Source organism: Balaenoptera borealis (assembly GCF_965194805.1).
Source record: "Balaenoptera borealis genome assembly, chromosome: 14".
In the NCBI taxonomy this organism is placed as follows: domain Eukaryota; kingdom Metazoa; phylum Chordata; class Mammalia; order Artiodactyla; family Balaenopteridae; genus Balaenoptera; species Balaenoptera borealis.
Window position 1 is genome coordinate 21,654,731 of NC_138875.1, and position 25,758 is coordinate 21,680,488.

Sequence of the window (25,758 nt, forward strand, 5' to 3'; positions counted from 1 at the left end):
GACCTTGATCATCTGTCAAGTTTCCCGCCCCCCTCCCCCGTAAAGTTACTCTCCCCCTTCCCCTTGCATCCTGTACTTCTTGGAAGGAAGTCACTATGCACGGTCCACACCGAAAAGAGTAGGGGTTATACCCACCTCCTTGAGGGTAGGTTATCTATATAAAGTATTTGGAAATCTTCTGCATGAGAGATTTGTCTCCTCTCTTCCATGTATTTATTTATTTATTAAGGAATTTATTTATAGTAGTATAGACCCATGATATTTATTTTGTATTTTGAGTTATAATTCAAAATTACTTGATTTATTGTGTTGCTCAAATTGTTCCAGCTTTGGCCATTGAGAGCTTTCAGTTAGCTCCTGTGTCCCTTTGACACACTCTATCATTGTGCATTTTTCTTTCTTTCTTTCTTTTTTTTTTTTAAAGAACTTCCGTACTCTCTGGCACTTACCTATTTCCAGCCTAAGTCTTAGAATCAGCCATTTCACCAAGGAATCCTTGTTCCTATTACTGGAGAATGCTATTAGAAATTAAGATTTGCATGCTGGATGTCATTTTTTTAAGTACATGTACTTTTGGAAAACCAAAAAGACAGATGCCCTTCATTTTGTTGGTTTTTTGCCCTTGCTTTTGGAAGGTGTCAGATATAACTAGTGAGTAAATGGATTAAAAGTCAGAAGACTTGGGTTTTTCTTACAGAACTAGTAAGTTCTATGTGATCTTAAACAAGTAATGGACCACCAGTCTTCATAACCTCACTCACAAAACATGTAAGAAGAACTAGCTCTTCTGCCCACTTTTTAGATGTATTGGGAGAGGAATTTAGATAATGGATGTGAAAGCCACTGGAAAATATAAAATATCAGACAAACATAAGGCAACATCATCATCATCATCACCATTCATCAATTATTAATTATCATAATCTTACGTGACTATTTTGGGTGAAAGAACAAAGGAAGAGCTATTTAAGCTGAAAATTCTGTGCTGGGCTACCTGCCCTTTGGCTGTAAAAAGTATAGAAAATCTTTTATGGCCTAGCTAACACCCTTCATGCATTAGTAATAAAGGATTTTGGCATCTTGAACCAAAGTTTTCTATACATTTTTGAAGCTCTCCTAAAAGGAAAAGGATGGAAACAATTTCCAGCACAGACTTATTCCAGCAGTGCTGGGGCCTGAATTGGCTTTTGCAGCTACTAGATCTCGGAGTTCAAAATGTGGTGCATGATGGGATCTGTCTTCTCCTGAGCCCTCTGTCCTTCTGAGACCTCCCTAAAATTATTAGGAAACGGCTTGCAGATAAAACCTCTTCATTCTAAAATTACATTATTTATGCTGCCAAAGCTACTTCGCCAGATGACTTTGTCATTTCTCTCTCCCTTTTCTCCTTGGCTATCGCAGATCTGCTGTGGAAGAGGCTAGTGAAGCCACTGCTGGTGATGGGAACTGGTGGCCATGGCCAGTGGGTAGCTGACTCATGGAAGTGAAGCGTTCACCATCTTTTCTCTTGTCTTTTCTTCTTGTCCAGATCCTGGACACGTAAAAAAGTGTCCACACAGGAACATCCCAAACACCCTGCCCACCAGACTTGTCCTCTTTATTCATGAAGCCCTTCTGACAGCGTTTCTCTCTCTTCCTCTCCTCTATCTATACTTCTCAATCATTTGGTTCTTAATAATATGTTGTCTTGCAGCTCTGCTTGTCTTTTTTTTTTTTTCATGTTTAAACTGCCTAGGTTTTATTTCCCCAAGCATTCTATTCATTCTATGAGAACAGTGGTAGTATGTAAGATGCTTTTTATTATACATCCAACGTTAAGAGCCAACAAATATGATAAATCAAACATGGTCTCAATAAACATCTGCTGAATGAACGGATAAAAACAGAAATAGCTTAGTGCTTACTATGTACCAAGGACTGTGATAATCCTTTAGTGTGATTCTCCTTGTTTAATTAACCCATTCAGCAATGGTTTTCCCAGTTTTAGGGATAAGGAGGGAATCATAATGAGGGTCACGAAGTTAAATCTTGGTAGAGCCAAGATTTAATTCCATGTGTGCAGAAATGTTTCGTGGCACTCATTCTTAGATTTGTGGTTTGGGTGTTCAGTTAACTTCTCTGAAACCCTGTCTCATCATCAGGACAATGAGACGGTCATCTCAAACAATTGCTGAAGTCCTTTCCTGCTTGACTGATGTGCTGAAACACACGAAGAATTGACCTTTCGACCTTTTCATCCTGGGTGCCCCTCTTGTATCCATCATCTTGTCTTGGCTTCCACTGACTTCTACAAAAATAGTATTTTAATTTTTTTTAAAATAAATTTATTGTTGGCTGCGTTGGGTCTTCGTTGCTGCACGTGCGCTTTCTCTAGTTGCGGTGAGCGGGGGCTACTCTTCATTGCGGTGTGTGAGCTTCTCATTGCGGTGGCTTCTCTTGTTGCAGAGCACGGGCTCTAGGTGCATGGGCTTCAGTAGTTGTGGCACATGGGCTCAGTAGTTGTGGCCCACGGGCTGTAGAGCGCAGGCTCAGTAGTTGTGGCACACAGGTTTAGTTGTTCTGCAACATGTGGGATCTTCCTGGACCAGGGCTCGAACCCATGTCCCCTGCATTGGCAGGTGGATTCTTAACCACTGCACCACCAGGGAAGTACCAAAAATAGTATTTTAATTTTTTGACTCAACCCAGTCTTCAGGAATGGTTCTCCTAAGGAAAACACAGAGTCTATCCCTGGGATTATTATGTTGGAAGTATTTATACACCTATCTTACCTTGTTTCATTTTCATACCTATGAGTTGACAAATGCCTTAGATGCAGTAATAACAGGGCTTAAAGAGATAGCAAATTCTATAGACTTCACATACTTGCATTTTAGTGTTTGCAGGATTTCCTTGATTTTGAATTTTTCCCAAGAACTCTGGAATGGCACCAATAAAATTAGTAAGAGTGCCATGTAAAGGAAAAAACAATCAAGCAAAAAGAAGGCGAGAGGGAAGAGGAGAATAAAATAAAATTCTCTGGAAAAAGCTGAGTACTCATATGAAATGTAATATATCCTTAACTGAACTTGGCATGGCTTGTGCATAAGAGTAACTTCAGATTCTGTGCAAACTTGAGAATAACCATTATATGGAAATCAATTAGTGAGTATTTGTTAGATAATTAATATGCACCCAGCATTATACAAGGCACATTAAAACAAAAGTATTAGACATGCTTCTCTAATAAATAAATTATTCTACCATCTCCAATATATCCTGATACTGAAAATAAGCTGTTTCTGACAGTTTGGGGACCAGGTAGTTGGCAAAAAAAAAAAAAAAGAAAACCTTCAAGTTTGGACATCAAATTTTATGTTAGCACAGGTTTAGAGGGTAAGGACTTCTATGACCCAAAACGATAGCCAAGGTACAAGTTAGTTGTAAACCATCAAATGGAGACCCATGTTCTCTGATGGAACAACCCCCTCTTAATAGGCCTTGCAGCCTGCCCCCACTTATTCTTCCATCTGGCTAACAGCATGTTGGCTACAATACCACGACACTGCTGAAGACCCTTCAGAATTTTCCCCACTCCCATCCCCACCCCAGGTACCTAATTTAGGGAGACCAAACACTCCAGTTTACCTGGGGTTGTCCTGCTCTTAACACTGAAAGTCCTGCTTCCTAGGAGACCTCTCAGTCCTGGGCAAACAGGAACAGCTGGTTGCCCCCTAAATGCTGCAGCGTCAGGACCAGAGCCATCAAGCTCTCCCACAGGCCTATTCCTCTTTGTATGTCCTACTCCCTCCACCTACGAGTCTGTTCTCCTTCTCTTCCTTTAATTCATTCTTGAAGATTGATTAAATTATCTTCCCTAAGCTATAGGCTATGAAATGCATTTTTTCCCCGAAAGGCGGTTTCACCCTTCTATAAACAGAACTTTATTCTAGAGGGAAAAAAAAAAAAAACCAGCAGCCTTACATAACCTTTCACAAAAGCCCTACTCATTTTCTACCAGGACCTGAAAAGGGCCTACATTTCATGAGCGAAGCAGAAAACTTCTCTCACCAAGAGGAACACTAGTGATTTTCATTCAGATTGATCCAATCTGCACAGCTGAACCCCCCAGGTTCTCTTCTTGTAGAGTCTGATTTGGAGCACGCCAGTTAAAGCTCCTCTCTCTGCCAGGCAGTGCAGAGCAAAAAGCTTCAAAACCTCGCACTGAGCTTTCTGTCTGTAAAGCTTTACTCTTCTTCCAAAATCTCAGTTACGCCCCTTCTCCCCCTGCCACAGAGGCCCAGGCAAATGAACATCTGGTCTGTTTCATGCCCTGAAGACCGTTCCCCATCAAAAGATGAGAGTCAGCATGGGGTCACTGGCAGGGTCTCACTTTGAGCACCTGTGAGCTTTTAGCATCAGACCCAAGAGGCAGAGAAGGGAGGGTGAGGATGGACCCAGGGCCCCAGTGTCCCTTTCAAGTGCCTGCCATTTTCCTTGCATCTGAGTATTTTTAAGGAGGAAAGGGGATAGAGGGAGGAGAAAATATGGAACGCAAAGCCGCAGACCCTTTTACAATGTGCCTTCTTCCTTGAGCATTGATAAGAAGGGAAAAGGCAGGTGGAATACCCAGAGAGCATTTTCAAGGGCCTTTAATCTCAAGGAAAAGGAAACATGTCATGGTCTCCAAGAAATACATTAGCTGCTAAATTACACACCAGAAGGCTCTTGGATGTTGGTGTAGTTCGCCATTCCAAGACCAGTTCCTGAAGCCAAAGTCCTCCAAAGAAGCTTCAAGCTAAGATTAAACAAGTATGGATGGAGCCTTTTCCCGTTGAGTAGATTTTTACAAAGAAATCAAACCCAGGGGCACTTCCATCAGTGGGTTTTCAGTTTCCTAGGGCAGTGTTTCTCAGTCACCTGGAATTCTCATTCAGTAAGTTGAGGTCTGGACTCACTTTCTGTTTTCCTAAAAAGATCCTGGGAGATGCAAATGCTTCTGGTCCATGGACCACACTTTGAATAGCAAGGTCCTAGGACACTGATTCTCAAACTTGGCTACACGTTGGGACAATCCATGGAGGTTTAATAACTATGTGTGCTGGGCCTCATCTCAGAGATTCTGATTCTATTGTACAGGATAGAGCTGGGCATTAATACCTAGCCAAGGTGAGAGTGTCTTCTTCAGAGAGAAGATTCTCGGGACATATTATACCTGGCACTGCACGTTAACCAAGCAAGCACTAGCCTACAGGTGTTCATGCTAAGTAGATGCTGGACTCAATGGGTCTGCAGGAAATGGATGTGGTTAACCAAACAGGAGTTAAAGGAGGAGGTTAATTTGGATGAAGGATCCACAGGAGGTACATCATACAGTGCCAAGTTTCATCAATATTGTACCGTGTCAGATCTAACTTAGCTGAATCTGTTAGCCTCTGGATCTAGCAAAGGCATGGACCATGGACCACTAACCATGACCCACTAAACGAAGCATGGGCTTGATTTCAAAATTGCTGTTAGAGTCTGACATCTTATTTTATTTCTAAGTCTTTAAAATCAACTACAACAATGAAATTGAGGAGGGTTCTAGAGTGCCTTGCCCATGCCTGTGAAATCTGCTATATGTAGACTATTCCAGTATAAATCTAGCCCATAGTAGGATAATATTAAACCCAGCTAGCCTTTAGAGAACATTTAAGGGTCAAGCATTGGAATGGATATCGTTTATCTAACTGTTGGAGTGAATTTATCTCCAGTTTAGATATGGGAAAGAGAAGTCGACTTTGTCTCCATTTTACAGATGGGGAAGTCGAGGTCAAGTCCACTAGCTGACAGGCTTTCCCCCGCAGGTTGTGCCACGTCTCTCATCATAACCCAAGACCACAGGACCATGCAGCCAACTCCTTTGCAACTTGGCAGCAGTGGAGGAAAGGGGATGCAAGCTCAATGGCTTCTAAATGATCTGTAACTTAAAGCTAGGAGAACACTCATCCATTTTTCTTAAGGAACAGTAATAGAAAGAAAATGTATACAACAGGAGCATCTTGAAAAAATAAGCTGCAAACATTTTTAAATCTTAAGTTCAGTTTCCTTTTTTTTAAAAAGTCACCTAGAGTTATCAGGCGTACATTTCAAAGGAGGCCACGGGAAAAAGAAATGTCTCCGTGCCAATCTTATTTGAATAGAAAAGGTAAAGTCCTGTTTCTCTCTGTTCAGTGGAAGTAGCTTTCAAAGTGGAAGTAGCCTGTTACACATGCTCATTAATAATCACTTGCATTCATCTAGCTCTTTACACTTTGCAAAGATTTTTTTTCCCCCATGTTACATTGTGTCCACACAACCCCATAGGTATTTCTAAACATGTGGGATAGGTAGGTTCAAAAATTCACACCTGGGGCTTCCCTGGTGGCGCAGTGGTTGAGAATCTGCCTGCCAATGCAGGGCACACGGGTTCGAGCCCTGGTCTGGGAAGATCCCACATGCCGTGGAGCAACTGGGCCCGTGAGCCACAACTACTGAGCCTGCGCATCTGGAGCCTGTGCTCCGCAACGAGAGGCCGCGATAATGAGAGGCCCGCGCACTGCGATGAAGAGTGGCCCCCACTTGCCACAACTAGAGAAAGCCCTCGCACAGAAACGAAGACCCAACACAGCCATAAATAAATAAATAAATAAATAAAATATACCCAAAAAAAAGTTTAAAAAAAAAAAATTCACACCTAATAGTCAATAAAATCAGGGCAAGGATTACCTACTCAATTTGCTTAAATTTGTAAATGATTGTGCTGAAACTCGAAAAAGGTCTTTGTTGTGAATTCATTTCAATGCATTCAACCAATATTTATTAGTACGAGTAGCTACTATCTTCAAGACAGGATCCAAGGGTATTCTCCAGCCTCAGCCAAGCCATCATCATGCTTAGTTCTCCTGGATCAGGTTACACTCATCTTCTTTGAATTCACTATGCCTCCATCCACTACGAAGCCTTTGCACTCACCCTTCTCACTAGCATTTTCTCCCCTGCCTCTCCCTAAACATCCCCTCTTTAACCACGTTTACTTATTCTTCGGGTGCCAACCACAACTTTCTCAGGGGAGCCTTCTTTGAGCTGGATCTGAGCTGCTCTCTTATAATTCTTTCTTTCAAAGGCTTATCTCATTCGAAATAATGGACTTATTAACATATTTATTTGATTAGCATTTCCATCCACTGCATTCAAAGTTCTATCACCACCTTAGCACAATACCTGGCACGCACTCAATAAATAAGGAAAGAAAGGGTCATGGAGGTCTGGGGATGTATGTATAGCAATAGGCTGCCAGATCTGCCACATAAAACTCCATATCCTCATTCTTGCCAAACGTGAGCTTGGTTTAAACATGATTGACAACTTTTTACACTCCTTTCTTTTTGTTTTTCTTTTTGGTCAATGAATCTATGGATACAAGGATGAATGAATTGGCTCTGTCACCCCATCTGGCTAGCATTAATATATTAATGATATAATGCACAAACATGGTAGTTGATATTTTTCAGAGTCTACCCTGCTTAGTTTGTGCTTCTTCTCTTAATGAGTACTTTGTTCTGCCTTGTAACCCGTTTAGTTATGTCTGTGCCTGTCACCTTCTCTTAGTGATAAACTCTTGGAGGGCAGAGACACATTTAAGCCTTTCATTTAATTCTTTGTAACCCACAGTAAATGTTTAGTAACTATTATCTTGAATAAAAGTCTTCATCTTATTTGTTCCTTATAATACCTCAATGATTTTGTCAGGCATTGATAGTCCTACCTGAAAAATGAGGACTTAAAATTTGAGAGACAAAATGTGTGTCCGTGAATGACTGTACAATAAGGTAAACGCTATGCTAAATCTGTATTTCCTAATATATGACTTGGGAGAGCTTACTTAGAAGAGCACATTAAATTTGGGGCACTTGATTACCAGAAAGATATAAACAAACTAGAGGGAGTTCAGGTAAGAAAAATAAACATGATTAAGCTTCTGGAGAGGTATGAAGAAAGATTAAATGAACTAAATATTTACAGTCTGGTTAAGTGAGGACTCAGGGGGGAGGCAAGAATGATTTATGGCTAAAATTATCTAACAGGCTTCAGCACAGAAGACACAGAGTGCCACTGAGGAGGGCAAACAGGAACCAGGAGCTGGGTGACAGGAGTGACAGGAGGAATATTTAGAACAGGACTATCTAAGATGAATTGTAAGATGAAATTTTAACAGCAAGAACTGATATGCTGCTGAAAAGTTTCAAGGGAAACAGTGAACAAACCATCCCTGGAGACATCTCAAACCAGGAGGGAAAATAACTAGAAACTGTCCTGCAGGGAACAGCTCTGCCCAGACATTAGACATGAAAAGGAAAGCTTTGCAGATTTTCTCTCTAATTTATATTCTTCCGGGATCCCAAGCGGCTGAGCAAAGATGTGGGAACAATGGATTGAGGACTCCGGGCGCAAGGGGTTTGCTTAAATGTCTCAGCCTTGGCTCACATCTCTAATGAGTCGGCACAGAGGCAACACCCCAGAGAAGCCACTGCTAGCATAGCCAAGGCTTTATTCCATCCAGGGCCCCTCATTAGTCTGTCCCGTGGGAAGGGGTGAAACAATTAGGGACGCCCCCCCAAAACTGGGAGGTGTGCGTATGCCCTTGTGCAAGCATGGGTTTTTTTTGAAACCCACAGTCATATATGTAACAATGATCCTGGGCCTGTGTACTATACCATATTGGAAACATACCCAAGTTCAAGTGCCAGATTAGGATTTTAACTCATACTTGGTATCCAGCATTATAATTCTGTGATTTAGTCATCTTTGACTTCTGTCATATTCAGGGGATTTATAAGGTTCCTCAAATTAAGCCTGGCACCTCAGGATCCAGCTTCCCTGTAAGTGACATGCTGCATAGACATAATAAATAGGATAAAGCAGGATACTGACATGGCAAGAGTTACTCTAGGTAATCAACAATCCGACAGTGACTAAGGATCTCTCTTCCAGTCTAAAATAAGTGTTCATTCTGGAAAGCTGTTTAGGGAAAGTCTGGGCTAAAGTAAGCATGATACAGTATCAGGCAATAACTTCCTAAAAGTTAGATGACCAACCACATCTAAACCTAAAAGCAAACGTTGCTTAGTAGGAAAAACGCAATAACTACTAACAGTAATAGTATTGACGCCACAAAGCAAATGGCTGCTCAGTTGGAAAAACAGAATCATAGACGTACCTTGCTGAAATCACAAATGGCCAATAAATTTATGGGAAAAAATGTTCAACCTTATTAGCAATCAGGGAAATGCAAATTAAAACCACAGTGAGATGCTAATCCACATCCAGCAGATGAGGGCAAATTAAACATATGACAATACCAAGTACTGGTGGAGACATGGAACAGAGAAGATTGTCCTTTGCTCCTGGTGGGAGTGTCAATGCAAAGTTCAATGCAACTTGTCATTGTCCCCTAAAAGTAAAGATGCCCTTTCTATGACTCAGCAACTCCATCCCTAGACATGCACTCTAGACATGGTGGCAAATTTGTTCCACAGAACATGGATAAGAATGTTCATAGCAGTATTATTGGCAATAGCAAAATACTGACTTCCCAGAAGTTCAGCAATGGTAGATTGATTAAGTGTGGTTAATTAGTATCATGGAATATTATACAGCAGAGAAAGTGATTGAAGTGCAGCCATATGCATTCTCACAGATGAATCTCAAATATTTAAGGTTTAGCAAAATTACATATCAGAGAAGAATACACACATTATATTTATTTTATATGGTCAAGTACAGGCAAAGCAAAATCATATGTTAAAGATTCAAGCATATGTAGCAAAACTATAAAAAGGCAAGGGACTAATTAATACAAAATTAAGAAAACTGCGGGTGGGTACATGGGTTATCTGTTTCATTAAAATTATTATTGTGATCAATGTTATTATTATTAATTATACCCAACACTATATATATAGTATGCTCATAACTTAAATAAATCATATGTTGAAAATAGTAATATAACTAGAAGTTGTCTAGTCCACACCCTCATTTAACAAGGAAAAACATAAAGAAAAGTGGCATCCAAAGTAATAGCGGATTTCAGAAATGCTACAAACCCATTAGTGAAAACCAATTAGCTAGTGAGGACTCAGGACTTGATTTAGAATCTCCTCTTTTACTTTAGACACATCTCAACAAAACACAGTTACCTATTTCTCAGCAAATCAGAAGTAGAAAAGAGAAAAACTTCTCTGAAGAAGTCTTACGACAGGGGGAACTTCCAGCTGGATACAAACAAGTAGATAAATCACATTCTACAAATCAGTAATAAAAGTCTTAGGAAAACAAAGCAATAGACTGTGGCCATTTAATGGGAAATAAACAGTCCTCCATGAGGCAATATCTTCAGAAATCATCCCTATAAGATCAGATAATATAATAAGTGAGCCACAGTAATGCCTAGGGCTTCTTAAGGACAGGTTAAATTATGTTCTACATACTTAAAATGCAGCTAAGGGAGTGGATAAACATTTTTAAAGGCTTAAAAAATTAGTAAAATCAGGGAATATTGGTGTTTAACAAGGAACTTCAGTACTAAGAACACTAACTAGAGTAAATAACATTTATATTAACCATTTAATTTGTTTATTCTCTTATAAAAATGTTAAAGCCAATTTAAGAACATTTAAGATACCAGAGTAATATTGGTATTGATAAGCTCTCTTATCAGGTCAAGATACACTAACGGGTTGGTATTTTCATTAGATTGTATCATAAAGATTCAGTTAATTCAGTGGAACATTTTTGTCCTAGGTATGCCCAAAAGTAGCCTTCTGGCAAGAACTAGTCTTTAACGGATAAGCAAAAGACAAGAGCAAAATCTCCAAATTGCAATGCGTACCCGTTAAATCGCTCAAAATAATCACAAGTAGTATAAAGGGCCTTCCTCTCTTGAAACCGTGAAATGGCTGAACAAGCAAGAAGTCAGAGAATTTGGATGTGTGAAATTAAGCTAAAGTACCTCACAAAAATAAGAAGTAGGTTATAGGCACTGGGCTCATGGAATTTAGGAAAGAAGAGAAATTTCCTCACCCAGGTCATGTCATAACAATAAACTTTAAAAATATGATCAATAAATATGGAATGATTTATATGTTTTCTGGTTGAACTATTCCCCCAAGAAATGAAAGCTGTGAATAATATGGTTGTTTCAAACTATTTATAAAAAAGCAACATGTACTAGTATAACCATTGGCAAATCACCATCAATAATGAAAAAGAAGAAATATATTCAATCATACACATTATTATGTATTTCTAAACTGTACCATTGATAAGGTCAGGCATTTCTCAACCACCAAAAAAAAAAAAAAATTACTTAACAGTTGAGTTAAAGAGGTCTGTTTTTTAAACCTCAGGCTAACATGTGTCAAAGAACTTTAAAACACTATAGTAATTTTGATCATCAATGAGCCAACCTAGATTTCTGTGTGTTAGCCCAGCACTAAAGCAGAGAAATAGAAGGAATCAACCATCTACTGAAGGAGGAAGCAAACTGTGGAATACTAAAAGGCACTGTAATTTACCTTTGTGCTGCAATTATAAAGGTGTGTAATATTCCGCATTTTAGTTTTTGCTGTTACCCACTTGGCATGTGTAACATGTCATTTTATCTTGCACGTTTCAATTGGCCTACAGGGAAAGTAATCTGGACTGTTCATCCTTTTTTTTTTTTTTTTTTAAATTGACAAGTTTAACATTTGCTTTACTTGAGGTCTTGTCTTGAAGGAAAATATCTTAAATGCTTTGGGGTCAGTGCCATGCTACTGATTTTATAATACCCATTAAGAAGTGCTTTGATCTCTGAAAAGTAGTAACTTTGAAGAAAATTAAAGTTCTATTATTCCAAGCAGGTAACATCCTCCTGGAAAAAAAAGCAGCATGCTGAGGTTGGCATAATCTACCCTCCCCTGGTGGTCATTTCTACCTCCCATTAATGCTCTATGAGCTCTGAAATTTCAATGATACTGGCTGAGAGGCCACTAGTTAGTCTCCTATAGTAAGAGTACCACTTAGCTGTCTTTAGAATATACAGGTAGTTTAACCTCCCAAAAAAGAAACACTCATGAAAATTTAAAAATTTGTTTTTAAGGCAAATCCCCATGACCTTGCAAAGTGTAGTACAGCATGTTAAATGCATTGCCTGTGGATCAGGACCTTGGATTCACAGTGAGAAAGGTTTTCCTGGGTTGTATGAAGGGAGGCAGAGTTGATGCTATACAGTTCAGAGATTAGAGCTATAATTCTGTAGAGATAGGCTGGAGAGAAGCAAGCAGGCTGTAGAACAGTTCATCGGGCATCATGTTGATATTTAATTCAGTGTGTTTCAATCAAGACTTAGTGAGATCCCAGGCTACAATTCATTAAGGTATAACTGTTGCGACAATTCACGAAACTCTTCAATCCTCCTCTTGAGTATCAAAATAAAGAAACAGAGAAAAAAGAAGAAGATTCCACGTTTATGTTTTATGAATTGTAAATGTGCATAGTATTTAACACTCCACTTTAGGGGTTACGGTATGTTTCCAGAACCAAGTGACATTTTATCTTCAGTTAATTAATCAAGTAATCCTTGGCAGGCTTATGTCATTATTCCTTTTACTCGGGCAAAACAAAGGTTTCCCGAGATTTGCGTATACAGTTCATGTAAGAGATTATCATCTGAGGTAGGTTACTCCATCAAAAATTGATCATTTGAGCTAGTAGCTGTGTAACAAATACCAAAATACAGCAATGTGTTCCTAAGTCAGTGCAAGTTTCTGAGCGCAATACAGGCCATATCTTTGGAAAGTGGGAAGGTCCATAGCCAGGCCAGAAGAGCTCACTCACCAGTGAAATAGCACACTGGTTTCCAGAAGCATCTTTATGTATTTAGCACTAGCTCAATTCCCCCCCCCCCGAAGTCATACATTTGGGGAGGTGGCACGGAGGGTGAAAATGCTCTCTTCCTTGTATATGATTGGCTTTTAATATAAGCAAATGCCAGAAACAACTGCATCCTTTCATCATAGAATTACTTTGTTTGGCAGAAGTATGAGGAAAAAGAAATTTCACAAGCAAAGTTTCAGATGGCAAATTTTCCGAAGAAAAAGTATAAGAATATTTGCTTTAAATTGTAATCTCGGGGCCCAGTCTTCCATGGAAAGAAATATTCTGTTCAGAAATTCAGCACTACCTACGTACATGAAGCATCACCTAAAGATAAAAAGTGTTTTCGTTGAGAAGTTAAGATTGAAAATACAGCTTGTTTCCAAAGGAGAAAGATAGTACTAGATGACCCCACTACATACAGCAGGAAACATTCTAGGAGCAAATCATATGCATTTGAAGAATTTCAAACTATTGAACGAAAGAAGAAATGTAAGCCAGAGAGGAAGAAATCTTTCCTCTCATAAAAGATGATTTTGAGGATAACTAGAGTGCTAGAATTCCCTTGGAAGATGCAGTGTCATCTTTTCCCTCTCCAGAAACAAGTAAAAATATCCCCTTCCACCTAAAAATCACCTCCTCAAATCTCATCAAGCTCCCCATTGGCTGAGAAAATCGTACTACAGCCTGTAAATATCCTGTACTCCGGGAGAAACTTCCAGCAGGGCTCATTGAAGAATTCAGATAGGATTAAAGCTCTTCCTCTTCAGTGAAAACAATAAGGAAGTTTGCTAAAAGGCTAACTTGCCCAAGAATAAATGTAAGTCATATACACTGGGAAGTTATAAATCTCTCCCCAGAAAAAAAAAAAAAAATGCCTATGAGCAGCTCAAGCCAGCCCAGCTCTTAAGAACATTAAAGCAAATGCACTAAGCCTAATATATGCACATATAACACATGTGGTGGCTGTTTCACATGCTTCATAACTCAGAGGGCAAGGCTGTTGTGTGGGAAATGGATGCTGTGACAGGTCCCTGGTGATTTATACCGCAGCACTCACAGAGGAGTGGACAGCCGGTCTGCCCAGGAGCCCTCAGGTCCTGCCATGCTCCACTCAACAGCAAAGCCAGATCTGGGGCATCGGATCTGCTTTGGTTGCGGGGGATGAGAAAGATGTGGATAGGGGAGGTAGCAAGCCTCATCTCACCATGTCCCGACGACATAAACACGCACTGATGTTTTTAATCGAACGTAACCCAAACATATATGTGAAGAATCAATTAAAATTAACATGTATACTTGCGATTGCATTCATTACCATCGAAAATTTTCATCTCTTCTGAGATGCCAGGACTCTACATAGTGCCTTTGCTTGCTCAAGTCAAATATATAAGAAGACAGCATCTTACAAAAGCCAACTAAAAAGCCACTAGCCTCCTCCTCCAGCTTCACTTCCCCATCCTACACCAACACTGTCCAGGGATGCCCTTTGTTATGTCCTAATGATTTCACAAAAATCTACAGCAGTTTCAGACTTTATCTAGGAAGTGGGAAAATAGCCAGTGCTATTGTACTTGTCTCCATAATCCTTTGTCACCAATCAACAAAGTCTTTAAAAACATCCTGCTGAATGGGAATTTCACTGCCGGTAAACTAGACACTTGGCCTTATTAAGGGCACCTCCTACTGGTCCCCTCATAGAGTGAACTGTGCTTTCCTCATCATCAATTCCCTGCCATGTCCCTGAAGAGGGGAAATTGCTACTAAGAGAAAGAGGAGAAACAGATTAAGGAGCAAAGATCAGAGTAATCTGAATTAGCAATATCTCAAAACTGCACCATCCACTTTCCTGGGACTGGCGCAAACTACATCACATTTGCAAATAACACAAGTGGATTTAGAAGTATAGAGGAGCTTAAAGATTTAGACCCACAAGCCTATCCACAGGCATTTCCCTTGTATATGTATCTTTTTGTCTGCCTTTTCAATCATAGACTTGTCCGTTGTGGAGTTAATTAAAATAAAGTAATATATGGTCCTAACTTTCTAGACAAGAAAGTTAAGTAAGTGGGAAGGGGGATACTTAATTAATTTAGATATTAGTAAAACACATAGAAACCCATCTCCATTCATTTATCCCCACCCTTCGCCAAAGACAGTTGGGAAATGGCTTTAAAATATTTTAGTGTAACTGACAAAAGGTCATTGCCCATTTCTGCACACCTTCCTTGTCTAATGCAATATTTTCAGCCCACGCATTTCAGGCCTCGCTCCATAGACTTTCTACCCAGCGAGGATGCCCCGCTGAACTTCCCCTCTCTCCTCCTTGGCCTTCCACCAAACTGCCCGAGAGCACAAGTCAATCTCTGCGGAAGGAGGGTGCGCCTTCTTTTAAAGACACCTTTCGTTACTGCTTTACTGCAGGGATAGTCCCCCGCCCACCTTCTGGGAGTAATTGCTGAGGACAAAGCTCCGGGAGAGAGAAGCCCGGAGGAGGAGACCAGCCTGAGACGGAGGGAGGGAGCACGGGCTGCTGGGGGAGCGAATGCTGATACGCGTGCACCGCGCCGGAACACACACACACACACACACACACACACACACACACACACACACACCCCTCTCGCTGGCTCGTGCTCGCTCGCTCTGTCAGGCCAAAGGAAGGTGAAGGGTCGGGTCGCTGTGGATGCGCAGATCCCTGCTCCTGTTCGGCCACGTCAAAAATTTGGGGAGCCTCGCGCTTGAGTGTCTGAATCCCTAGCCACCCGAGAGGCACATTCTCCGCTGGCGCTCGCAACCCTGGACCGCGCAGCACTTAGCAGCAACAAGAAAGCCGGAGCCTCAGGCTCCCGAGAGGCTGGGGGCTGGGGGCTTGGACGCGGTCTACATTCTGTTCCCTGTTCATTTCCAAGCCACATGTTGGGGTGTTCCCACCCAACGCCTGGCCCCTGCCAGAGGCTCCTTTTCTCTGGGATTTGGGGAAAGGTCATTTCCGAAGGGATTTGAATGCTCTCCCCTTCTTCCCCGCCGGGCCCACTCCCTATACCCTAGTGTCCATCTACACTTGTGGCGAGGCCGGCAAAACCAGTAGACTGTTATAATGAATCATTTTGTTCTTTTTTAAATTATCATTATTCTTTTGGCCGTCGAAACCTCCAGCTCCATATTCGCAGACTGCCGCAGCCCTGAGCACCTCTCTGACCCCTCTTTTTCCTGCTCTAACCCAATCCAGTACCCAAACAGTTTTGCCATTTTTTAATTAGGAACTGCGCTTGCCAAGTACCAGGGCCAGGGGGCTGGTTCCTCAGAATAGCAATCATTTGGAGTTTGGAAATGTCCTGGAGACTTAGCTTGAGAGCTGCATTCACTGTTAAAAAATAAAATAAAACAAAACACGCCTCCTTCCTCCTGGCAACTCTGCAGCCTCCTTCGGCCCCACCGTCCCCTCCTCCAAAGTACCAAAACACATTAGCGTCCCTTTCTCGAATTCTCAATCAGCAAGTCTAAAAATCCAAACCAGAGATGCGTCACATACAAACGACTCAGCCCCACCATCTACATTCCGCACAGACTCCCTCAAAGCCCCCCTGGAGGACCTCCTCCACTTGGCCCTGTGGCCCCAATTCCCCTCCTCCGCAGCTTTGCGAGGCTTTAAGGATCCAACCCAGTTCCTTTCAAGACATCCCCATCACCTGCTTCCTCCCTGCCCCAGCCCGCCAGCTCTCCAAACCAATGCAAGTATTTGCAAAAGCAAAGATCTGAGAAGCACCAGATTTGTTAAAAAGCCAAGGGGCGCCCCTTTCCCCAGCTGCCAACATCCTCTACCCCCAGGGGAAAAAAAAGTCTTCCCATCTTTTATCATCGGTGAGGAAATGGGGGACAGAGGGAGCGCTGAACATCTTGCCCTTTCTCCCTCTACCCCAATTCTACTACTCGCCAAAGGAGATGAGGAGAAGGAAAGGGGGGGTGGGGGGGGGGCGGGTGCGAAGAGAAGAAAGGAAAGAACCTCTTACCGGTGACTTGGAGACGTGCGCTGAGCAGGGTAGCTCCGAAGAGTACAAAAGCCAGCTTGGGTACCCAAACACAGCCAAGACTATTCTCCATATTTCAGCCAACACCTTCGGGGCCAGGGGTCCTGGGCAGCCGCAACACTCACACACATACACTCACACACGCATGCACACATGCACACACACGCGCTGAGCCCCTTCGGCTTCCTCCTCCTCCTCCTCCTCCTCGTCCTCTTCCTCCACCTCTTTCTCCACCTCCCCTGCGCCTCTTCTTCCTCCGAAGCCTTTTTCCTCGTCCACTGACAGAATCAGCAGCAAAAAGGGGCAGCAAAAAGTTCCATTCGGTCCAAGAGATCTCGAGCCCCGGTAAAACCTCGGAAAACTAACTCAAGGAAATAGAGGGAACAAGAGGAGGGAAAACAGCTCTCCACGGGGCTTGCGAAACATCAATAAACAGAATATCCAGGAGGGACCAAGAGGAGACAGAAAGCAATCCTGTGGTTGGGCTGTGCATCAAAAGATTGAGGCTGGGTAAAGTTGAAGAGAAAAATCCGTGCGCAAAACCTGGGGATGCTGTTTGGTTTTCCTCCAAGAGCCGAGGGGGACCTGGGGAGGAGAGGCAGGGCGCTGCGGGGTGGAGCGCTCTCACTTGTTACTGGGGTGTCCGCCAGTGGTGTGTGAGCTGGGAGTTGGAGCCGTACTATCCATTGATCCGGAGAAGTGGAGGGCTGGAAGGGAAAATGTGGAGACCGGAGGAAAACGAACTGGATCAGGCAAAGATTCCACGGGAAAGGGGGTGGGGGCAGAGAGATGCCGGCGAAGAAAAAAAGAGCGGTCGGGGGAGGCTTCCAGCAGCTGCATTCGCCTGGTCTACATATCAATGAGCAGGGATGCCCTCTGTGGGCAAAGCGTGGGAAGTCACTTTTGTCAATGGATCTGGCAAATACTGTAAGTGTCTGGGGGGTTTGCTGCCATTTCTTTTGACACTCAATCTTAGGGAATTTATTTTTGACTGTAAAATTGAGGCGGGTATTTAGGCTGGGTCAGATGGGTAGGGTGTTTCCTTCCTTCTCTGCCTTCAGCATTACTGAATTTTTCATCTGGAAGAATCACTTAATCCAACTCCTTCTAGGACAGGTGGGAAACTGAGGTCCAGAAACACAAGGGACAAATACAGACTGCTATTTCCTGACATAACAGCCAGGGTCCTCTTTTTGTAGGATGTCTTATTTCACCTGTGTTCTCTCTTCTCTAGACAGGATTCAGTGCTTTATTCAACCAATTTTAAAGCATTTACCATGCTCCAGGTACCCTGTTAGCTTCCAGGAAATATAAATGTGAAGTTTAATAAGACTCAGATTCTGTCCTCCAGGGGTTGGTGATCTGCTGGGAGAGAGGCGTAAATAGATAATTATAAAATATCTTAATAAATATGATGGTCTGTGTAATGAGGAGGTGCTCTGGGAGTACAAGAGAGGGACTTCCCCAGTCCCCGAGACATGAAATGAAGCAAAGACACACAGGAGGAAATTCAGGAAGGGTGCACAGTGGAACCCTTTCAGGAAACTGCTTTAAGCTGACTTTCCTTGCACATCTTATCTCTACTGCAGGACCTCAAGCTCCTTTGAGAAGAGGGATTGTATGTCATTCACCTTTGAACCCCTCACAGATCTAGCAAAAGACTCGGAATACTGCACATGTCAATAGATTTTTGCTGAATAAGTGAACTTACAAAGGAGTGAACTTGGCCACAAAGGACGAAAAATAGAAATGCCACTCTGGTAAAAAGTTCTGTCTTTTACGGAGCTGTTCAGCTGTAGGTTCTCTCCATTCCCCACTGCATTACATTGTCTATTCACTCTTTCTCTCTCTTCCCCAAACTTTCTTATCACCATCTCACACTCATTAGTTTATGAGAGGAGAAAATGTGGCTACCTATTCAAAAGAAGGGGGGAAAGCATGAAAAATACAGGATACAATCATCATCAGGAAAAGTCCCATGATACTAGAACTTGACAACAGTGTTTCTAGATCATTAGCCATGTCCATCCCTTTCTGTCTTGAAAAAGTTAAGATAAGAAGAACCTGTGACATATAGACACTACCAAATGTAAAATAGATAGCTACTGGGAAGCAGCCGAATAGCACAGGGAGATCAGTTCGGTGCTTTGTGACCACCTAGAGGGGTAGGATAGGGAGGGTGGGAGGGAGCCGCAAGAGGGAGGAGATATGGGGATATATGTATATGTATAGATGATTCACTTTGTTATATAGCAGAAAGTAACATACCATTGTAAAGCAATTATACTCCAATAAAGATGTTAAAAAAAAAGTTTAAAAAAGACACTTGGCAAAATTTGAATACGGGTGGTATATTAAATAACAGTACTCTAAGATATTAAAATTCCTCTATTTTATATTTGCATTGTATATAAAATAACATCCTGTTGTTTTAGAAGATAAACATACTGAAACACTTAGGGGTAGACATTTATGATACCTTTAATTTACTCTAAAATTGTTCAGCAAAAGTATGTATACACACATTCATACACACACACAAAGTAAATGTGACAAAAGTGAACAATTGGTGAATGTAAGTGAAGAGAATAAGTTTATTAAGCATTCTTGCCGCTTTTCAATTCTTTTGCAATTTTTTAAATTAAAAGTTCAAAGAAAGATTGAAAGAAAAAAATAAAAAAGGACCTGTGATTTCCAGATCAAACCTCCAGAAATAATTTAGATGGATGGGTCCTTTAGAATGGAATGGAAGTCTTTGGTGATCTCCAAATTTCTCAAAATACTCAAAGCTTCCCTTAGCTGAGGATGAGGTAACTGGAGATACAGGCTCAGGGTCTAGAACAAGGATCCTTAACTGGGTCCATAGACTCTTCCTAGAAGGTCCCTGCTGACAAGTTTCAGGGATTTCATGAGTAACCTGAAATTTTATGAAAAATGATTGACTTCTGTGCTCATGATCTTTTTTCCTTAGGAGGGAATATTTAGCTTTCATTAGATGCACAAAATGAATTCAAGCATGCCCTCTGCCAAAACGATGGAAAGAACCACTGGTTTACAAAGTGTGGTACAAGGAAAGAGTTGAAATCTCTTCTGAGAGAGTGATGAAGTCCTCTATTCTCTTCATCAGTAAAAGAATGTCCACAAAGAGTGGGAGGGTAGGAACCCAAAATGGTCCAAGGTGTTCAAATCCCTTTAAATGGACACTGCTCAGTCTAACAGAACAAATAGTGATTAAGTTACTCTTCGCTATGGTCCTTGACTCATGTACCCTGAGTCATTGAGGTCATCTGCCCACCAACCAATGAGCTTCTAAAAAGATCATCAAATTCTCATCCTCTTAGATACTTAGTTGGTTTCACAACTAGCTTCTGACAGTTGCTTGTACTCACTTGCCCAATATGCCCTCTTTTTTTTCTTACAGATGACTCCAGCTTGATTTTGGTACCTTTTCTTGGAAACAGCTTCAATATTTTCTGATTCACAGCATGGCCATTTATACTTGGGAAATATAGCACCTCCTTACTGCTCCTCTCAGAGGTGTGAGGCCCGCTTACAACCTAGCCTCCTTATCAGGAAAAAAGGAAACCAAAAGATCAAAGAGTAAGAGAAGAGGAATGGGAGCCACAGGTAATAGTTTAGTGTAATGAATCCTCTTCATAGAGTCTTTATGACATTTGGTGCTGAGAGTCCGCTTCTGGGGTTTAATCTGGTAATAAAATACATAGGTAGGCAGATACACTTTTGTGCTCTTAAGGGAGATTAATCAGTACCTATATTTCTTCAAAACACATGTACCCTAAGTTATGTGTGCATGTGTGTGTTTGGGAAGGGGGGCATCTGGAACACCGATTTTCTGAGATTAGCCCAAGAGGATGAGTCAGATTAAAAATATGCAATTCCTTTTAGGACCCCCATTATGGAACTGCATTTCTTGTCCTACCTTACTTCAGAAAATTAATGAACTTAGACTATTTCTATTCTTCTCCTTATATCATGACCTGACTTGAAAGACACTTTCTATAACATGCCCTAGAAATTTACTTGCCAAAACAATATCATCTAGTCCAATGGCACATGTTAGGCTATGAATCTGATTATACTACAAGTCAAATCACGTGAACATGACAATGTAATAATTCACCATTTAGTCACTTATTTAAGAACACCAATTATTATATTAGACATTTTGGGCTATGTAATATCTATATAGAATATACAACTATCAATAAGACATGGTCATTGCCCTTGGCTAATTTACAGTCATGGGGTGAAGGGATGTATTTTAGTTGACATTTGTTGGTTATTTTGGTTTTTGTTTGTTTTCGTTTTTGCTCGGAATCCATCCTTCCTTATTTTGGTAACCACTCCCACATTTTGCTACTACTCTTCCACATTATCAACTACAAAGTTGAAGAAGTGGATCCTGAGTCCCTTTAGTCTTGCAGAGGAGACTATCTTTCTGATCAAGATGATAAAAATCAAAGCTGAGCCCATCAGCCAGTCAGAGCAAAGTAGTCATTTCTGAGGCTTCAAGGAATGAGAAGCTCTCTGTCTCTCCTGGGGGCACTGCTAGGAGAAACCTTTCTTCCCTCTAGATCGTGAAAATATATGAGCTTAAATTGTTAGAGAAACACAAATCAAAACTACAATGAGGTGCCACCTTACACTGGTCAGAATGACCATCATTAAAAAGTCTACAAATAACAAATGCTGGAGAGGGTGTGGAGAAAAGGAAACCCTCTTACACTGTTGGTGGGAATGTAAATTAGTGCAGCCACTCTGGAGAACAACATGGAGATTTCTTTAAAAACTAAAAATAGAGCTACTATATGATCCTGAAATCCCAATCCTGGGCATATATCAAGACAAAACTATAATTTGAAAAGATGCATGCACCCCAGTGCTCATAGCAGCACTATTTACAATAGCCAAGACATGGAAGTAATCTAAATGTCCACGGACAAATGAATGGATAAAGAAGATGTGATACATATATGCACAATGGGATACTACTCAGCCATTAAAAAAGAATGAAATAATGTCATTTGCAGCAACATGGAAGGACCTAGAGATTATCATACTAAGTGAAGTAAGTCAGAAAGATAAAGACAAATATCATATGATAATATCACTTATATATGGAATCTAAAGTATGGCACAAATGAATTTATTTATGAAACAGAAACAGACTCACAGACATAGAAAATAAACTTATGGTTAACAAAGGGGAAAGGGAGTGGGGGAGGGATAAATTAGGAGTTTGGGATTAGCAGATACATAATATATAATATATATAGATAAAATAGATAAACAACAAGGTCCTACTATATAGCACAGGGAACTAGATTCAATATCCTGTAATAAACCATAATGGAAAAGAATATAAAAAATAATATGTATATATATGTATAACTGAAACACTTTGCTGTATGCCAGAAACTAACACAACACTGTAAATCAACTATACTTCAATAAAAAATATACATATATAAATGAGCTTTAATAGAGGTACTAATTTAGGAGAAATCTTGGCACTTCCATCAGATCCCTATGAGGAACCTGTGGTAGATGGAACAATTTCCCTCCTCTCTCCTCCAAAGATACCCACATCCTAATCCCTGGACACTGTGAATATGTTACCTTACATGGAAAAATGGGTTTTCAGATGTGACAAAATTAAGGATCATGAGTCGGAGAGATTATCCTGGATTATCCCAGTGAACCCAAAGTATCACAAGGGTTCTGAGAAAATGGAAGAGGGAGGCATAAAATCATAGAGAAGGAGATGTGATGAGGAAAGCAGGTGGTCAGGGCAGAGTGATGCCATTACTAGAAGGGATCATGGGCCAAGGAATGTGGCCTCTGAAAGATGAAGAAGCCAAAAACCAGACTCTCCCCTGGATCCTGCAGAAGGAATAAAGCTCTACCAACACCTTGATTTTAGCCCTGTAAAACTGTACATACACACACACACACACACACACACACAAACACATGGCAAATTTAGTGGCTTAAGCAACACAAATGTATCCTCTTACAGCATAGAGGTCTGCCTGGAATGCAAGTAGCCCCAGCTGGAAAAAGTAAGAAAGGGATTCTCCCCAAGAACCTCCAAGAAGATTACAACCCTCTGGATACCTTAATTGTACCAGTGTAAGACCATTTACAGAATTTTGACCTCCAGAACCATAAGATAAGAAATGTGTGTTGTTTTAAAAAAACTAATTGTGTAGTGACTTGTTAGAGCAGCAATAGAAAATAATACAGAAAATGAGAATGAAGCTGAAACTGTCAAATTAGAGGGAAAAGCTGGAAAGAAAGTGAATTCTTGGTGATACTGGAATAAGTTATTTTGTGTGAAGCTGGCCTGGACTTTGGATTTCTCAGTTACAGGAGACAATTAATTCTTTTATTATTTAATTCAGGTTAAGGAGGATGCCTACCTTTTATAACATAAAGAATCCTAACTAAACCAATTAAAAACAGTTGCTCTTTATTAAGTACATTCTCCTACCATGAAATGTATGGGTTTTATTCGGTTTCAGCTTTGCAACTAATTTTTGACTGGCAGAGGTAGAGGCCATCAGAAGTCTAACTCCAGGTGTGTGATGATATGAACAATGAAAAGAAGGTTTTGTTGTTATTATTAGTCAGCAAACCTTTCTCAACACTCACTGGATAGATAACTTAGTGGTTAAAAGGAAGGACAAGAAAGAGTTCTTGCTTTCAAGCAACGTCCTATCTAAACAAAGAAGTTAGACATATTTTATGGCCTAGAATTTAAAACTTTATGCATGTAATAGCAAAAAAAAAAAAAAAAAATACTGCAGTAATTTAGATGAAGGGGGAAATGAGGTGGTCAGAGATAACTTCTTCGAAGTAATAGGACTCCAATGGGACTATTAACCAAACAAAGGATTTGAGGAGATTATGGATGTGTAAAGTTCTGGAAAATGAAATTAAATCAGCCGATAGGACAAGATAATTTCAGTAGGGGCACAGTAGGAGAAGAATCCCCAATAAGGACAGAGCCCTAGAGGGCTTATGAGCTAAAAATACCCAGAATTTCTGGTTTCAGATATTTTCTAAAGTGCAAAAATTACTTGCAAAAAGACATGGCTGGGTCACTTTTTCTAATCTTTAAAGAATAGGAGAGGAAATAGCCAAGTTTCCTTGATTTACATGAAAGTGAGCTGGAAATCAGTTCCAGGCAGGAGATAACAATTGATGATTAAATATATGATCTATAAATACTTAGGAAAGGATGTAAGATCACTAGGACCCAACATGGGTTCACTTAGAATAAATTATTACAGATTGAAGCAGCTGGAAAATGTCACAGACAAATCATACCTGGATTTCAGTGAGGGCTTTTACCACGTACTCATGACGTTGTTGTTAAATCCCTAGGTTAAAATCAGACCTAAACAACAATACGGTGTGGTAAATCCATAGTAACTATTACCGAGGTATTGTATTATTTGGTCAATGCTAATTCATGCCCATTTTGGAGGCTGTTCTCCTGTAACTTACCATAGGGCTCTGCTTCCCTTTGCCCCCATAGCAAATGTTTTTAATTGAGACTTGGGATAGAAATATTAACGTGCTTAACAAATTAACTGGTGACATAAAACTGGAAGGAATAACTAATATACTTGTGGATGAATTTAATATTCAAAACGATCTCAGCAGGATAAAACAATGAAATTCATCTAAAAAATGAAAATGAAAAAGAATATTTGTAAAGGATTGTACTCCAACTCCACCCCCCATCCCGAAAAAAAAAAAAAAATCCAATTCCGTAAATAAAGAATTGGAAAGAAGGGATTTGATTTCAACTGAGTGGAAAAAAAAAAAAAAAAAAAGGAGCATCTCAATTGACGGTAAGCTAGTTAGGAAAAAACTGTATGATGCATTCATTGAAAAATCAAGTGTCATATGACACCACATTAGACACAATGGTATACCCAAGCTAGGGGGGTTAAGTACCACTCTGCTCTGTGCCCAACAGTACACCCAGGGGGGTTCCCTGTTCAGAGGGAGCTTTAATCCAAAGTTGTATGCCCTCCCTCTTTATTTTTTAAATTACTTCTTCTTCCCTTATCCTATAAATGTGGGCACTTCCTACTGAGTTTAGAATTAAAGTTAGTATGAGTCCCAATAAGTACATATATTTATATATTTAATATTGTATTAACCCATATTAATTTTACATTAATAGAATGTATTACTGTAATAATATAATATTTGATATATATTTAATAATTTGGAAACTATTACAAGTGGTTAAAGTCCAAATAAACTTTATATAGCCTGAATAGAGAAACAAAACAAACGGCATTTTACGGTCATGTCAGGGGAATGAGAATGTGTGCCTTTCTGGGAAGAGGCTGGATTTCGTGTGGATGGGAAGAGGAGCACGCAGCCATCACTTATATGCCTATTATGTGCCAGGCTTTAGTCCAGGCACTTTAAATGTTATCTCATTTAATCCTCATAAGAACCTTGTGATGTACTGCTCTTCCCATTCACAGATAAGGAGCCGAAAACTATGCAAGTTAAAACTGCCAGCCCAACATCACAGTTAATAAGTATAAGAGCTCAAACTGGAGCAGGCCCTACCCCGAGGACACCGAGGCCCCCCCGCGCTGGGTGTGCTGCCTCCCAGCTGTGTACCAGGAAGTAAGGCCGCCATAACAGCCAGCTCCTTAGAGAGCACCATTTCTTCTCTGTAGAGAACAAGGCCTTCCTTGGGTATGGGTTGTATCTTTGTCTATCTCATGTATTGTAAAAATCCTAGCTAAATAAC

The 25,758-nt window shown here is 40.6% G+C and overlaps 1 protein-coding gene across 1 annotated transcript in view; it reads right to left on the reverse strand.

Moving 5' to 3' along the window:
• The window catches only part of DCC (DCC netrin 1 receptor), a 1,166,696-nt gene extending 1,141,377 nt beyond the window's left edge, over positions 1–25,319 (reverse strand). Inside the window, exon 1 of the mRNA XM_082353405.1 lies at positions 16,932–25,319. Within this exon, the coding sequence (XP_082209531.1) occupies positions 16,932–17,022 (91 nt within the window). The 5' untranslated portion in view covers positions 17,023–25,319. The remainder of the gene's footprint in view (positions 1–16,931) is intronic.
• Positions 25,320–25,758: the final 439 nt, after the last annotated feature.